The sequence below is a fragment of the Paroedura picta genome, chromosome 5 (assembly GCF_049243985.1).
Source record: "Paroedura picta isolate Pp20150507F chromosome 5, Ppicta_v3.0, whole genome shotgun sequence".
In the NCBI taxonomy this organism is placed as follows: Eukaryota; Metazoa; Chordata; class Lepidosauria; order Squamata; family Gekkonidae; genus Paroedura; species Paroedura picta.
The window spans coordinates 10,381,453-10,399,039 of NC_135373.1; the positions used below are offsets into that span (position 1 = coordinate 10,381,453).

At 46.2% G+C, this 17,587-nt stretch overlaps 1 protein-coding gene across 1 annotated transcript; it reads right to left on the bottom strand.

The window, feature by feature from the left end:
* Positions 1-5,157: 5,157 nt before the first annotated feature.
* LOC143837044 (phospholipase A2 inhibitor and Ly6/PLAUR domain-containing protein-like) lies at positions 5,158-15,383 on the bottom strand. The gene is made up of 5 exons (XM_077336465.1): positions 15,226-15,383; positions 12,661-12,783; positions 9,474-9,626; positions 7,795-7,923; positions 5,158-5,655 (listed from the first exon to the last, which is right to left on the bottom strand). The coding sequence occupies exons 1-5, from the start codon at positions 15,281-15,283 to the stop codon at positions 5,519-5,521; spliced, it is 600 nt and encodes a 199-aa protein (XP_077192580.1). The 5' UTR covers positions 15,284-15,383; the 3' UTR covers positions 5,158-5,518.
* Positions 15,384-17,587: the final 2,204 nt, after the last annotated feature.

The window sequence follows — 17,587 nt, forward strand, 5'->3', positions numbered from 1 at the left end:
ACTGTGCAGAAAAAAGTATTTTAAAGGGACTCCCACTGCTCCGCCAGTACACCGCACTGTGCAGAAATAAGTATTTTAAAGGGACTCCCACTGCTCTGACAACTATGCTGCACTGTGCAGAAAGAAGTATTTTAAAGGGACTCCCACTGCTCTGACAACTACACTGCACTGTGCAGAAAAAAGTATTTTAAAGGGACTCCCACTGCTCCGCCAGTACACCGCACTGTGCAGAAAGAAGTATTTTAAAGGGACTCCCACTGCTCTGACAACTACGATGCGCTGCGCTGTGCAAAAAGGAGTATTTTAAAGTGTGAAAGAAGCTGCAAACCATTAGTTTGTTTGGGAGTCATTTGTCTTTGGTTTTGTTGCTCCATTGCAACATATGGACAGTGTTCTCCCCATGAGAAAACTGGGCTGGGGATGTCAAAAGTGCAACAGCTGTTGGATTGCTCCATAGAGACCTGGAAGGCTGAACTTTGAGCCAAGGATCAGGCACTGGAGGGGTTTTGTGGCAAAAACCTCTGCCTGACTCAGATTTCACAGTCAGCCCCAATTAACAAAATGCAAAAAGGAATCCAGAGGTCACGGCCCAGCAAAAGATCTCCTTCCTACTCCAGGGAGGAAAAATACAGTACACTTGAAATCGTAGATGGCCTCTAGTCACTGAAAGACGTTTTTGTCCTTTCCTGTGTGTTGAACGCAGTATGCCAGTTTGTGATGCAGGGGTCCTAACATTCAAGAAGAATGTTCAACATGGCAACCCTACCCCGTGCTGTTTGCCATACAGTTTTCAAAGGTCTCAGAGTCCTGAAGGAGCAAAATGTCAGCAATCCCCTTCTTTTTTTTTTTCCATTCAAAGGTCCTTCTGTGGCTTCTGCTGAATGACAGCTTATGCTTGTGTCACAGCTGAGGAAACACCCTTCTTGGCTTATCTTACCCTGGAATCTCCATGCAGATGAGGTTTTGTAATGATCGGGTAGTTCAGGAGAATGAGGACCTTGTGGTTTCTAGCCAATGCTTTCTCCACTCATGAAGTTACACAAGGATAGAGTGTCTGATGTCCTGGCCAGGATTCCCAACCAGGGATTGTCTCTGAGTCCTCATGTTACAAAACACTATCCCTGTACTCAATATTCTTATTTATTTGTTTGTTTGTTTGTTTGTTGATTTGCCGCCCTCCCTGAAGGCTCAGGGTGGTTTACAGGGAACAGGCAGACTCAATACGGGGTGGTTTGCCAGTGCCTTCCCCAGTCATTACCGTTTACCCCCCAGCAAACTGGGTACTCATTTTACTGACCTCGGAAGGATGGAAGGCTGAGTCAACCTTGAGCCGGCTGCTGGGATCGAACTCCCAGCCTCATGGACAGAGCTTTCAGACTGCATGTCTGCTGCCTTACCACTCTGCACCACAAGAGGCTCATACTGCCTAACAAATTACCAACAATTCTAGAAGAGGTATTCAAATATATTTACTCACTGGTGGTCTCTAAGCTTGCCCTGGATGCTTTATACAGGTCCTGCAATGAACAGGGGGTGGGACTAGTTGGCCTGTAGGGCCCCTTCTCACTGTAGGATTCTAGGAGTCTAATTCAGCAGTAGGATGAGCTGCCTAAGGAGGTGGTGAACTCTCCCTCACTGGCAATTTTCAAGCAGCAGCTGGACAGTTCCATATCTTGGATGCTTTAGGCTAATCCTTCATTGAGCAGGGGGTGGGTCTAGATGCCCTCATTGCCCCTTTCAACTCTATGATTCTATGATTCTATATAGGTGTGCATCATTGGCTGCCAAGACCAGCCCCAGCTCCTCCTTTGCACTGAAATGCCTGCACAAGAAAGGAATATGCATCTCTGCCCCAGCTTTCCTTGCCATAGATGGGCAGCAGCATGAGTCAAGAATGCCTGGACAGAGATGAGATACCAGGGAGGCTAAATTTAGCAGCATGCCCCCTTAGGAAGCTCTCTCTGCCCCACCTGCCTTACAGGGTGTCTGTTGTGGGGGACAGTAAGGGAAAGGTGCATGTATGCCACTTGGGACTCCTTCAGGTAGTGAAAAGTGGGATATAAAAAAACCCAGCTCTTCTCTTCTTCTCTCCAAGCAGCCATTTCCTCCAGGGGAGCTGACCTCTATAATCTGGAGATGACCTGTAATTCCAGGAGATCCCCAGGTCCTACCTGAGAGTGAGACTGGCATCCGCACTGCTCCCTTTAAGTATTTTAACAGTTCCTTCAGTCGACAAGAGAATCAAAATATATTGCATACTGCAAGTGCTGCTACCTTGAAGGGATTGAACCCAAATGAATGACAAAAAGAAAGGTTTGCAGACTTTAGCAATGAGACTGCCTAGTTCCCAAGGGAAGATGTATTTTTATCCCAGTCTGACCCTGAGTCTGTTACAGTGTTGACAGCCAAGTGTATTTATGGGATTCATGCAACCAACCTTGAAACAGCTTGCCCGTTGCTTGTCTGCTTTATACGACACTACACTCGATCTTAGCCAAAAGGCCGAAAAGCGGTAGTGTCTGCTTTATATATTTATGTAGAATACAAAGCAGTATGTTCCCTTGCCCCCACAGGCCTTCAATTTGCAGGACCAGAGCAAGGTGGTTCAAGGCTGGTGCAAAATTCAGCTGCTAGAGTCCTCACAGGTACATCTTGGAGGGCCCATATCCAACCTGTCCTGAGGCAGCTGCATTGGTTAACAATTGCTGCCCGGATCTGGTTCAAGCTTCCAGTTTTAACCTTTAAGGCCCTTCGCAGTCTGGGTCCCGCATACCTGAGGGACCGCCTGTCGCCCTATGCCCCTCACAGGGCTTTACGTTCTTCATGCACCAACATGTTGGTCATTCTTAGCCCCAGGGAAGTCTGGCTGGTCTCGACCAGTGCCAGGGCCTTTTCGGCCCTAGCCCCTACCTGGTGGAATAAGCTCCCAGAAGAGCTGTGGGCACCTGCGGGAGCTTTCAGCATTCCATACGGCCTGTGAAACAGAGATCTTCCACCAGGTCCATGGTTGAGGCCAGTATGGCCAGTGAGATCTACATGGCCCCCCTTCCAGATAATTCTGAGATGGTTGTGAGTGACATCTGCAGCCTCCTCCCTCCCACTCCAATACAAATTGTTCGGGTATTGAGAATAGTGATGTTTTTTTCCACCGTACCTTCTTCTCTCTTTTTGATCTGATTATTGATTGTAATTTTTATCAGAGTTTTTAATTAGGGGTTTATGGGTTTTTATCCTAATCTATGTAACCCGCCACGAGCCATCAGGGAGTGGTGGGTAATAAATCTAATAGATGATGGTGATGGTGATGGTGGTGATGATGGTAGTGGTGATGATGATGATGATGATGATGATGGTTGCCAGCCTCAGATGGGACCTGGAGATCTCCCAGAATTACAACTGATTACAACTAGAGGTTACATTTAAGTAAATCCAGGGCATTTCCGCACATTGAAAAAAATAGTGTCACACCAGCTTCTTACACTCCACAAGCACTGCTGGAAATGGTGGAAGAGAACGATGTGGTTTATACGCGACTCTCTTCCACCTGTCAATCAATCCAGGCAGCCAATCCCCTTTCTTCTTTTTTAAAGGTCCCGTGATGCCAGCTTTTTTTTTAAATTCATACTTCTCTATTTAAATGCCTATGCATGTAATCATAAAAATATTTTTGACTTTGCCTGCATGCTTATACACCTATTCATTTCTCCAGGCATTTAACTTTTAAAAAATCCCATCCTTGGGAGAAAGGAGAGGGATGCAGGTATGATGGTAGGACAATGGACGCAGAGATAGCACTTCTTTGCCTCCACACATTTCTTTTGCTGGTGTCCTACTGTTTCTTCTCCTGTAGCTTGAACTTTTAAGGTTGGGGAGTCCACTTTATGCAATTCCCCAACTAGTGCTTTAAAATGGAGGATGTAGCCAGCCGTTTGTTGCCTGGATGCTGGATGTTGGTGACGTCATGGGGAGCAGTTGGAATATAACAACTACCTAAGGTAAGCATTTCACTATATTTAATGGGTGCAGAATGGCCCCTGTTCTAATCTGAAGGAACATGCATCTGGATATACCTAGGGCCATTCCGCACCCACTAAAAAAAGTGCCATTTTACCTTTCTTAAACACCATATTTTTGGCGTTTTGCATAACATTGTGAACATCCAGTATTACAGCAGCAAACCAGCAGCTACATCCTTCATTTTAAAGCACTTGCATGGTATAAACTGGATTCCCCTTGCCATGTAGCGTGAACAGGAGGAGAGCAGCCAGCAAGACTCTCGCAAAAGACACATGCATTATCAAAGTGGCTGAAGTAATGAGATCTCCAGCTCTAGTGCCTGCCTGAGTCCCCCTCCCTCTCTCTTCACTCGGAACAGGGGTTTCTTTATTTTTCTTTTTTCGTTGAAAAAAACTGCCTGGAGCAATGAATAGGCACACAATCGCCCAGGCAAAGCACAAAATAAACTTTTCCCCTATGAACAGTTTGTTCATAACGCATGCCTCTTCCGCACCCCAAAAAAAAGGCTCCAGATTGCAAGAAGGCTTGTAGTAAAAGGAGCCCTATGCATCTATGAATAGATGCAGTTATGAATATGCGTTTAAGTGCATAAGTCTCATTTTAAATAATTAGCTTGCATCGCGTTCCTTTTAAAAGAGGGAGAAAGGTGACTGGCCACCTGTCTTGATTGACAGGTGAAGAGAGGAGTGTATATAGGTCATTTCCCTCTTCCGCCATTTCAAGCAGGTGTATGAAATGTCAGGAAGCCCAAGACGACAGCAGAGGAGCTAGCAGGTGAGGAATTCCTGGAGGCACGGGGTTTTTTTAGTGTTACACCATTGCACTGGCCTAACCCTTTTTTCCCCTTTTTTTTTTACTGTGCGGAAGTTTTCCTAGTCTCTCGGTTCTTCCTGCTGAGTGGAACTTTGTTGGCTTCTGGGCTGACACTGAACTCAAACGTTCTTTTCATGCCTGCTTTTTAATTCTTGTATTTGTAAGCTTATTTAAGACAATTTACAGATCTTCATTGCTGCCTTAATCCAAAACAAATATTGAATCCAGTGGTGCCTTTAAGACCTCTTATGAGCAACTTTGGGAAAGTCACCCTTATCTTATTTTAAAAAAAATAAAACAAAGATAACTGAGACACCATAAGCCTCCGACTTTTGCATCTGCTTTTTGATGATTTATTTTTTTGCAAGCAACTGAATGGAAATTCACCAAAGGCAGAAGATCTACAATCAAAGAAAACAGGACTTCAAAATCAGCAACAAATGTGCAAAAAGAGAGAAATGCAAGCAAAACTATCACCATGAAAGTTGTTGCCTTCTATATATTGTAGGTGGTCTCCATTCAGTGGTAGAAATTAGCATAAACATTTTATAGGCTAATTGGCCATTATTTCCATGTTGTTTGTTCAGCCGCACGCACGGCATCAGCCAACAAAGCAGCGAGAAGAAGCTTTATGAAACATTCCTGGTTTTTCTTGTGTTTTTTGGGAATAGCGCCTTGAACTCCACTGTTAACCTTTATTTGCCGGCTTGCATATGATGCTTTGAGAACTCAGCACCACCCCAAGACTGTCTGTAATGGTGACCATGGTCCGTGCGGAGCTAGCACAAAAAGATTTGGTGGCACATCCAGCATGGATGATGTTACCTATGCAAGGCAAGAGAAAATTTGTTAGGTAAAGTCTGTTGGAGATTGAGTTGGTAAGTTTAAAACATCAAAAGAATGACTTTCCCTATGTTAGGTGCACAAAGCAGGCTTCAGTGCATTTCTAGCACCTGTGAGTTCTTGCGTTCTATTTTTTGTCGCCATTACCCCCTCGGCCCCACTTGCTTTATCCTTCCAGGCTCTTCATGAGCTCCACCCCACCACCAGAATTCCCATCTCCATAAACCAGTGTCTCCCCAAAAGGTACCTGCCAGCTATGCTTTGTGGTTGCCAACCTCCAGCTACATAGCTACACAATTGAAGCAGTGATTGCTTTACTGAAGAGTTATTGCCAATGTGATATGCTTGACCTTTAGAATTGAAATGAATACTGGTGATGTTAAATCTACAGTATTAAGACTACAATTGCAAACCCCTGAAGAAGTAACAGAAAGCGGGATTGAATACCTGGAGCCCCGTTCTGGTTGCAAAATTATTTAAATAACCTAGGACTGCATTTAATAAATCTCAAGAAGATACCACTTTTTGCTTATTGGATTCGTTTGCTTTTGGGAGAACCACCAGCTACAGCCCAGAGTTCTCTCCAACTACAAAGATCGGTTCCCTTGAAGGGTCTGTGGGATTCCATAGATCAGGGGTGCCCCAAAAGGGGTATCTGTGGGTACCATGTTCCCCTCCAACACATTTTCTGGTGCCTGCCAAGTGCAAAGGGGACAGGTAGGGATTTTGCCCAACAAGGATCCTGATTGGCTGTTGGAGATTTGATTGGCTATGCAATTTTTTTTTAAGAGCATTGCTTTGGCAGCAACTGCTACTGCAGAACAAGAATCTTAACTGTATGGCTGAAGATAAGTAGCAGCAGTCATTTTGTGATTACTTCCATCTTCTGTGGCAGCTATTTTGTGCTTGCCATTTTGTGACTGCACTCAGCATCCTGGGTCAGATTTCAAAAGGTTAGGCACCCCAGTCATAGATTGTAGTTCAAACAACAACTAAAAGGGGGGAGGCAACCTAGAATAGAGTTGAGAACCTAAAAAAGTTGAGAAAGCTACAACTATATATATATATAATGTCAGGGAGAGATGCTTTTTCTATTGGTCAGCCATATATCAATTAGTTATATCCCCAACACCTCAATGTATTCATTCATTAAACCTGTTCTCCTCTAGAAACCCCCCGTTTAGGTTTTTCCTTCTAAGATCATTTATGGCTGCCCTTCAGACCTCTCCTCACTGGATTTCCGGCTACTCTACCTCAGGACTCTCTCCTATCCATTCTTAATTTGAGCCATGGATGGTGTGGAATGGTAGGCTAGAAGCGTGCCTCTGAGCATGCATGGAGTTTCTTCTGCTCCCCACTGAGAGACCAAAGATCACCTTCCACATACTTAATGCAAGATAGCAGAAACTGAAACTAGCAAGGAGCTTTGTTTTAGTAATGTTCTGCATAAGGGCTGGACAGCTGTGAATTATGGTTTAAATCTTGTAATGATTACCCTATATACTCGTGTATAAGCCTAGTTTTCCAGCACCTTTTTTCACACTGAAAAAGCCCTCCTTGGCTTATGTACAGGTATATATGGTAATTAAAAGCCTGCTCCAGCCAGCCAATCGTTGCTCTGGCAATTTGTCGGACATCAACGGCTTGACTGAGGAACTCTGATCTTTTTTCCCTTATGCCTTCACTTCTTCGTCTTCTTAATCACTTCTTCCAAACTATTCTTTAGGTTTCTGTGGGTGAAAAACGGGGTTCAAAAACCAGCAGCTATTCATCCTCTGGACTTTTCTGTATTTGTTGGGGGGGGGGGCTGGATGGGAGAGCCTGTGATGATGGCGCATTTCTGGCTTATATGCCAGTCAATAAGTTTGCCCAGATTTTGTGGTTAAATTAGGTTCCTTGGCTTATATGTGGGTCCGCTTATATGTGAGTATACAGCCTAATGTGGATATTTTTAATGTGAGCATAGTTTATATTTTTGCATTACATATATGATGTTCATCAGCCCGAGCCATATTGTGGGGAGTTATACAAATTCTAATAATAACAACAACAACAACAGTATTGTTATCTGACACAATCATAGTCCAAAACTTGACGCATCAATAGATGAACTGGACTTACCGGTGGCCCTGAGAAAACACTGGTCTTCCACTCCTTTGCAATGGATGGTCTCTTCTGGGCATGGGTTAGAGCGGGTGGTGCTGCAGGAGGGACACCGGAACCCATTGGGGGCTTCATTCCAAACTGGCACTGGAAGCAAACAGCCAATCACCAGTTTTAATAGCTTAAAGATCAGGCAGAGAAGTACACAGAGAAGGATGCAAAACATGGTGCCTACGTCTCCCAGTGAAATCAGATTCAAACTGGATTTTACCAATCCTATGACAAGTTACATCTGAAGAAACCCATGGAGTCACAGAAATAAGAAAGTAAGAGAAGCCATGTTTGGATCAGCCCCATCCTTTGCCACATGGGGGTTATGCAGGTGGTTGGACCATCTTTTGGAAATTTTAAAACAGAGGTTGGATAGCCGTCTGACGGAGAGGCTGATTCTGTGAAGGCTTAAGGGTGTGGCAGGTGACACTGGATGAGCAATAGGATTGTGAGTGTCCTGCATTGTGCAGGGGGCTTTGACTAGATGACCCAGGAGGTCCCTTCCAACTCTATGATTCTACGATTCACAGTTGCCAAAACTGAGGGGTCATCAAGAGGTCCACCAGTGGTGCCAGAACTCCAGAAGCCCTCCTACTCTTGCCCCCCTAAGCACCAAGAATACAGAGCATCACTACCCCAGACATAATACTCAGTTTCCACCTTGTAGTGCGGGGGTAGTCAAACTGCGGCCCTCCAGATGTCCATGAACTACAATACCCAGAAGCCCCTGCCAGCATTCGCTGGCAGGGGCTTCTGGGAATTGTAGTCCATGGACATCTGGAGGGCCGCAGTTTGACTACCCCTGTTATAGCTAATAGGCACTGAGGGACCTCTGCTCCATATCTTTATGCAGTGAATTACTGATTTTTAATCTCTGATGAGGCATTCTTGTGGATGCTGGAAGAAGTTAAAACATGCTAACCATCAAGAGAATGACTAGAAATCAAGGAGGACTGTTAAATATATGGGAAACTGGATCTGTGATTGAAATGTGGACTTCGCTGCCAGAAGATTAGTAATGACCGCAGGAATAAACAGCTATCAATGGCTACTAGCCATGGTGACCAACCCCCATATTCAGAGCCTCTAAGAGAGCTAGCATGGTGTGGTGGTCAGCAATGGTGGAGAACGAGGTTTGATTCCCCATTCCTCCACATGCAGCTAGCTGGGTGACCTTGGGACAGTCCCAGTCCTGTTAGAGCTGTTCTCACAGAGAAGTTCTGTCAAAGCTCTCTCAGCCCCACCTACTTCCCAGGGTACCTGTTGAGAGGAGACAAAAGGGAAGGCCATTATAAGCCATTTTGAGACTCCTTTGGGTAGTAAAAAGCTGGAAAAAAATCAGCTTTTTTCTTCTTCTCTAAATCCCAGAGGCAGGAAGCAACATTGGGAAAAGGCCTTGGCATCTGTGCTGTGCTGATGACTATGCAGAGGAACTAGTTGGGCATTGTGTGAAACAGGATGCTGGGCTATAGGAACCACTGGTCTGATCCAGCAGGACTCTTATGTTCTCATCTGTGAGAGTGGCCACTGCTCAGTGACCAATGTAATTGTAGACTCTAGAAAGTCTCTGGTTCAGGTCCCTTCATCTCCAGCTAAAAGGATCTCAGGCAGTAAAGCTAGAGACATATCTGCACATGAATACCTACCTGCCGGGATCACTGCATTGCAGGCATCTGTAGTGCAACAGATGCTCTTCCCGGTCTCCTTCAGTCCATTTTTAAGATGCATAAATATATCTCCAGGAACACAACTCTCTCTCTTTGCACAAGTCTTTTTGACGGTTCTCACTGTCTTTCCAGCTATACCCCAGAAACAGGAAGAAATAGGAATTCGTTAGAGGTTTGTTTGTTCAGATGTTCACACGTCAATATGTTGAAACCTGAGCAAAAAAAAAGAAACTCTTCTATTCTTTCCTTGTGAAAGTCATTGAAAACTAATCCAGGCTTAAGGACAAGAAGACTGAGATTTGCTAATGTTTGGAAAGATTGACTTCTGTTTATTATTACGGTATTTATTTATTATTTATTATTTATTCATTGTATTTCTATACCACCCTCCTGTAACGCTCAGGTCGGTTTACGTAAAACATAGAACCTTGTAAACATAACAACAATAATCATCACAATAAGAAGTAGTATTGAGTAACAATATAACAATTAACAATACAATATAACTGTTATGAACTAGGCAGAGGATACCTCTGTAAAGTCACTGGAGTGGCAATAAAAAAGCACTATGCATGTCTGATTAGATGCATAGGCTTTTCAATGGAGAAGTATTGATTTTTGAAAAATAACGGGCCTCACAGGCCCTTTAAAGTGGGGGTCGTCAACCCCCGGGCTGCAGCCCAATACCGGGCCACGAAAGCCTCGGCACCGGGCCACTGGCTTCCGCGCCTCCCTTTCCACCCCCCTGCTTCGGCAGCCAATTTGCTCACGGCCCAGCGCTGCGGGGAAAGAGAGGAAGGCGCAGCCACCAGCATGCCAGTGGCGCAAATGTGCATGTGCGGCGCCCAAACCTCACTCTCCCTCCACCCCCGCAGGCCGGTCCCCAGCCTTCAAAAGATTGGGGGCCGCTGCTTTAAAGCATGAGGAAAGGGGATTGGCTGCCTGGCTTGATTGACAGGCGGATGAGAGTCACGTATAAATTGCTCTCTTCCACCATTTCTAAAAGCACTTGTGGAGGGGGAGAAGTGTGGAACGGTGGTAGAAAAGAGCGAGATAGCAAAAGAGGTGAGGAGGGGCCAGGAGGCATGATTTTATTTAGCGTTAAGCCACTCAGCTGGCATAACACTATTTTTAAAGATGTACGGAAATGCTCTTCTTCTTCTAAAATGCACTCTCGGGAAAGGCTTGTTGAAGCTCCGCTTCTGGTCATCAAGTACTGGAATAGATATAAATTCAAAGAGTGAGAAATCCTAAGAGTTCTTAAGTAAGGGCTTTAACTTAAATAAGGGCTTTAACTCATAAATACAGTGCAAATGAAAGCTTTGTTTACAATCGGCAATTTTGATAGTAGACTCTGGCTTCAGTTGAGTGTGATTGAATTCCGGATTGAGCCCACTGGCATTTATAAGACCAACAAAGTTTAATTCTAAGTTTTTCTGTGTACCTGGAGGGGTGTTCATGCATACAAAAGCTAATCGCCAGAATAAAATTTTGTTGGCCTTAAAGGGGCCACAGGGTTCAAACTTTGTTCTGTGGCTTCAGACCAACACAGCTACACACACACACACACACACACACACAAAGAATTTGAGTTTGGTTTTGAATGTATTTTTCTGGCTTCGTAAGATTGTTGTTGTTGGATTTATTGCCCACCACTGAGACTAGCCGGCTCATGGCGGGTTGCAAAATAAAAACCGCACAATAAAATCTCATTAATCCCAACCATTAAATCCCCACAGTGGCAAAAATATACGCTTAACTCCCTACCCCCCTACCCCGTTCCCTCAGATCAACAACCCGCCCCCTACCAACATGTGCCTTGGGAAAGGGTGTTAATGGAGAGATAGCCTGATGTTCCGGGTTTTCCGAGGAGGGTCCCCCTGATCTTATCTGCCCTAGCCTTAACTGAATACCTGGCAGAAGAGTCCCCTCATGCAGGCCCTGTGGAAATGTGGGAGCTCAGCTCTTTCAGGAGCTCATTCCACCAGGTGGGGGCCAGGACCGAAAAGGCCCTGGTCCTGATTGAGGCCAGGTGCACTTCCCACAAGCCAAGGATCACCGACAGATTTGCGTCACAGAGCAACAGGCCCTGTGGGGGGGAGGGGGTATGGCAATAGGTCGTACTCAGATATGTGGGGCCCAGTCCGCAGATGGACACAAAGGTCAATACCAGAACCTTGAACTTGATCTGGGATGCAACTGGCAACCTGCGCTGCTGCCTGAGCACTGGCTGGATATGTCATATAAAAATGTGATATTTATTTATTTATATTTATATACCACTCTTCCCTGAGGCTCAGGGCAGTTTACATAAAATTTAGTAGAACTGGGAACAGTACAGATAACTCAGTAATTATAAATGGCAACAACACAGTGATGACAATCTTTACACCGCTTCGTGGGAGTGGTATAAATAAAGTAGTAAGGGGTGTGGGGGAGAGCTCGGTCCGGGATGGGGGGGCAGCCGACTGGGCCCTCCGCTTGTCAGTCCGGGGGGGGAGGAGCCAATTTGCGCCTAGACTGATGACCCCAAGCTGCGCCACCTTTGGCCGACAGCCGCCATTACACGGCTGCTCACCAACAAGGCGGGTAGACATCCACCTTTCTCAACCCCCAACTCTTCCCCCACTCACCACTCAACCCCGCGCTCTGCCGCCGCCGCTTCCCTGCCCCCAAACACTCAGCCGCCCACCCTTCTCAACCCCCAAAGGTGGTAAAATGCCAGCCGCGCTACTGTTGTGATCTGAGCCTCCATTGAGAGGGAGGCAATGAGAATCACGCCCAGGTTCCTGGTGGAGTGAGCTGCACTCCATCCAGGTTGGGCAGACACACTTCCTTACTTGAACCCTTCCTGGTCAGCCACAGGACCTCCGTCTTTGAAGGAGTGAGCTTCAGACAACTCAGCTTGAGCCATCTCGTCACTGCTTCCAGGCAGCTGGCTAATGCTTCAGGGGGACCGTCAGGGTGGCCATCTGTCAAGCTGGGTGTCATCAGCATATTGGTGACAACCCTGCCCAAGCATAAATACGGATGTGTGATACACTGTGAGACATGATTGATTTATATGTGATAACCAAGTGAATCTGTAAGAAGGAGAACTGATTTCTTTGTGGGTGCCCCACCAGAACTTGAACCATCTGCCCAATTTGTGGGCCAGTTTACTTACACCGTGTCACTTCCATCACCAACAATCCACAAGCGTCATACTCGGGGCCACAGGTCTTGAGAGAGGTACTCCGTTTACTGAAAGTTCTGATGCTGTGAGACACCTCACACCGAATAGGAGACCCTGGAGGATGGTATAGAAAGCGGAGTAGAAAAACAGATTGAAGAAAACACTCCAAATCATTCCCCTTCCAACCTCTTTCCTCTCATGTTTCTGCCTTGGTTTTATTTAGTCCAGAGAACAAAGATGGAGGCTGAGTAGGGCTGTGAGTTTCGGCCCCCAAGCAGCTGTTCATGCCCAAAGTGACCAGCACCACGGCATGGGGGAAGGGGCAGCACCGGTGTGCCAGTTGGTGCACGCACGCAGGAGCAGAGCTCTGTGCCTGCATGCAGACACTGGGTCACGTGCCGCCACCGGTGCCACCCAGAAGCACACAACCCTAATCCTGAGTGTGGGATGGCTTGAGACAGGAGGAATGAGCAAGAAAAAAATATTCTGGCTCATTTTCTTTGAGGTTTTCAATCCTCCTTCCCCAAAGAGATTTCCATCTCGTCCGCCCCTGCTGAATGCAAGGGAGTCACAACTACCTGCCCCCCACAGTGACCCCAATTCCATGCCCAGATGATGCCCCTCCAAACCTTCTGGTCTGGCCTGGAAGAGATTCACCTTCTGACCCCAAAGTGGCAATCAGCATTCCCCTGGGCATGCAAAAAAGGACCAAGCGCCAAGCATAGTTTTTTTAGAATAATTATTGTAGAATAATATTTTGCTATTACTAAGGGTATTCTCAGAAACTCAAGTGGGGTGACTCCTTGAATGGGAGACCACCAATAAACTCTCTCCAGAAGAAGGCAATGGCCAATCACCTCTCCTCCTTACTTTCCCTTGCTGGGGTTGCCATAAGTGGGCCGTATCTATGTATATAAGGACAATCTACTCCACATTTTGTCTAGAAGCAGAGCATGGATATTTTTCCTCCTACAGATAATCCTGTGGTGCTCTGTCAATTAATTTTTCTTAATTCTGCTCAGGGGCCATTACACACCTGCCTCTTGGGACCATGGAATGGATCCAGCCAGCTTTTTTACTCAGTCTTCCCCAATTCCCCTCCTCCTTACAGCCCCCCATCCCAAAATGGCATCTGTTTACAAAGGTCCTGTGAGCCCCAGCATATCCATTTGGGTGACCAAAGGGAGGTTTTCTCCTCACTTCTTTGCTAAGACAAACACTGGTAAGATCCAGCCCCATGTCTGCTAAATTCCAGAGAGAGTGGAGAATGGGAGCTTCAGTTTTATAAGAAGTTAAAATGTTTGCAATGTGTTTGTCTCTGCTTCTTCTGTCTGCAGTGTGTTTGTTTTCCATCCCAGCTGTGATGAAGCTTTCAAGACTGGTGGCTATCACTCAAAGGATCTTCCCTAACTCAATTCTGGCTACAAAATCTGAGTCCAAGGCTACCTTGAAGACCAACAAAGATTTATTCAAGGCACGAGCTTTCCTGAGCAGGCATGCTTCCTCAGGCTAGGGAACAGGGATCTTAAGAGATCATAACAGTACAGCTATGAGGAGAAAGTAAATTAGGAAACAACATCAGAAGTCTAAATTTGCAGTATAATAATTCTTTGCTACAGAGCCAGTCAGTTCTATGGGTTCAATTGTCATTTACAAAAATATTGGGGCAATAAAAATGTAAAGTTAGTGATTAATGGCAGACACTTTCCCAGTTGTGAAAAGAATTAAAATGACTTCTTGTTAGCCCCATCCATCTCCACCCAATGTGGATGACACTTTCCAAGTGGGATCTGGGGATACCTATCCAAGATATTTTCCCAAATCTCCAGAAGTTTCCCACATTTCATCTGGCAAGCCAAAGGCCAAGAGCACGGTCATATGGAATGGGGCAAATCCCTACTTCTACATGATGCAACCTGCCTTGGATCAGGACCTCAGTTGCCCGGTGCTAAGGGAATGTGGGAGACAGCCTGTCCCACAGCACATCTGTGTGGACAGGGAAGAGTTGGCCTTATAGGCCTGGCTCCTCCGTGCCCTACGGTGGGCCAGAGGGGCAAAGAATGCCCCAGTCAGCTTCACGGCACTTTGCCGCACCACAGGGCAAACTGGGACATTCATTTTTATTTTGCAGGGACGTGGGACTGCATGGAATGCAATCCCACCCTCCTGCAAAATAACCCCCTGTGCCCCCCTGCATGGCAGAACCATTCCACCTCTGCTTTGTTTCCTGTGGGGACCCATTTCAGTGCTGGAGTGTATCTAGTACTGAAATGTGTCCCCCCCCCCCTATAGGGACACAGTAAACTGTGGAGCTTTATACTCTGCAACACCACACCGCCGGCAGCCTGGCACAGCCACCGCTGTGCGGAATGGGCCTGAATAAGGAATACAGTTTCTAGAAATTCACCCGTCCAGAAGACATCAAAATTACCTTGAAGAAATGGAGAGGGTTAAGGGAACCGATCGTGAATCAAGCATTATAAAAAGCCATGAAATGTGGAAAACAAAGCAAAATGTAAACATTTCCCCCGTTTGTTGCATTGCCTCATAACTCACCTGTTCTAGCTATGGCAAATATAATGGCCAAGAGGAAGAGTGCACCAGGAGCTGCCATGGTGCTGTCCGGAGTTCGTGATGCTGCCAGACCCACTTGGATTCTCTGGTCTTCAGAGCTTTCCAGCCAGGGAGTTTTATAGGAATGGCAAAGCTGTAGCCTGACTTCCTTTTGGCTGAGCTACTCAATTTCTTATCATTTCAAAGCAGTGGAATGCATGCCAGTGGTTTCCAAACAACCAACTTGACCTTTGATGATGGCAGAACCACTGAGAACATGCAAATCTTGCTCTAAGTGTCTCGCTTTCAGAGAATCAGGGTTTCTCTTATATTTTGTGTGCCAATTTCCTTTTGGTAGGTAAGCAACTCTAGAACGTATTATTCTAAATTTGATACTCTGCTGTGAGTGAGGCGTAAAGCTGATGCATCTACTCAAAAGCTAGCTAAGGTTCAGCACAGGGATGGGACAAGCAAGCTTAGTTGTCACACATTTAATATTCATACTTGCATTTTACTGAACTTGTGTTTGGTGGCTAATGCGCAGGGCAACTTAACAGTCATGTAGCTCTTAAAGTCGATGGTCGTTGTGAATGTGGTTGTCTGCTAGCCACTGGCTGATGGTGTTCCACACCTCAGGCAGTTTTCTATCTGTGGTCTTTTCTAATTCTGTAATCCTAGCCATGTGTCATTGTTTACTGGATGCCTTATGGCAGTGGTCCGCAACCTTTTTAAGGCTGTGGACTGCCTGTGGTGGGGAGGGCGATTGCCCGGCTGCACATGCCGCACCATGCGCGGCCGCAAACGCGCATGTGTGACACTCCCGTGCATGCATGCATGCGTGAGAGTGCCGCACATGTGCGTTTGCAGCAGTGCATGGCGCAAACGCGCATGCGCAGCCCTGCTTCCCTCCCCCCCCACAAAAAGAAGCTTGCCGGGCTGCAAGCTAATCAGACGCTTTTGCGGTCAATTTGCTTGCAGCCTGGGAAGTTTCTTACTGCGGGGGGGGGGGGCGGGGAGAGGGAGCCACGTCCCGGTGCCAGGGCCTTCGCAGCCTGGCACCAGGCCGCAACCCGGTAGTTGGGGACCACCACCTTATGGTGTCTTTTATATGTGTGTGGGGGGGTATTCTGCCTCAAGCCTCACTAAAGCTGGTGATCAATAATAACAGTGTCAAATTCTATCGAACCAAGGGAAAATATTTTGTTCCAGCTGCCCTAGAGCTCTACAGAGCCAAGACACTTTCTCAGCTGCTATATGGCTCCTTTTCAGGAGCCCCAACATCTCGTGTTATGCTACTGGAAAGGGTGCGGTCAACATTTCTAAGGAAGTTCATCCAGCACCCCAAATGCATTTCAAATGCTGGAGTGAGATTGGAAACAGGTATGCAAAGTGTGGAAGATAAGATCTACATGCTATCGATCCTCTACTGCAGGGGTAGTCAAACTGCGGCCCTCCAGATGTCCATGGACTACAATTCCCACAAGCCCCTGCCAGCATTTGCTGGCAGGGGCTCATGGGAATTGTAGTCCATGGACATCTGGAGGGCCGCAGTTTGACTACCCCTGCTGTATTGGCTGAAGCTAACCTTCGACCCAAAGCAATTGTCTGCTTTGATCTTAAGAGACAACTTTCAGTCAATTTGGCTAAAAACTGTGAAGCGCAAACTATCACAGCTAGGCTTTATGCTGTCTTTTGTGTGTGTGTGTGTGTGTGTGTGTGTGTGTGGAGGGGGAGGGTAATCTGCCTCAAGCCTCACTAAAGCTGGTGATCAATAAAGTGAATAAATAAATAATGGGCATGTAGCGCAATTAAGATGTATATTTTAAATAAAGAGAATGTCTTCAACAAAATCTGCTTATTGGGAATATTGCCTGGAATGTCACAAATTGCTAAAATTCACAAACTACCAGTTCCCAATTCCCTGCTGTTTGCATCACTATGCAGAACAGTTCATTGTCCAAGTTAATTCAAGTGACTTGACAATGGGAGCAGTTCCCCTACAGTGTGGAGAGGCAGGGCAGAATGGGGCTATTTGGGAGAAGAAGGCTACATTATCTGTGGCTCTTTTTGTCTGTGGCTCTTTTTGTCTTTGTTTGCCTTGTGGCAATGGCTCGAAGGGGGGGGGGTTCCTTTCGAAGTATGGATAGATTCCTTAAACAGCCTCCTTTCGTTTGAAACATGCCTGGAAAATAGAACTTCCGGACTGATGTGTTATCCTGCCTTATCCAACATGACAGCCAATGAGAGCCATCTGTTGAAACTGTTTTCTCCCCCCACCATCAAGAAATGGGACTGATCACTGTCACAAGGAGCAAATTGAAGCTACAGGAGTTTCTCCTAGGGAGATGGATGGATTCATCTCCAG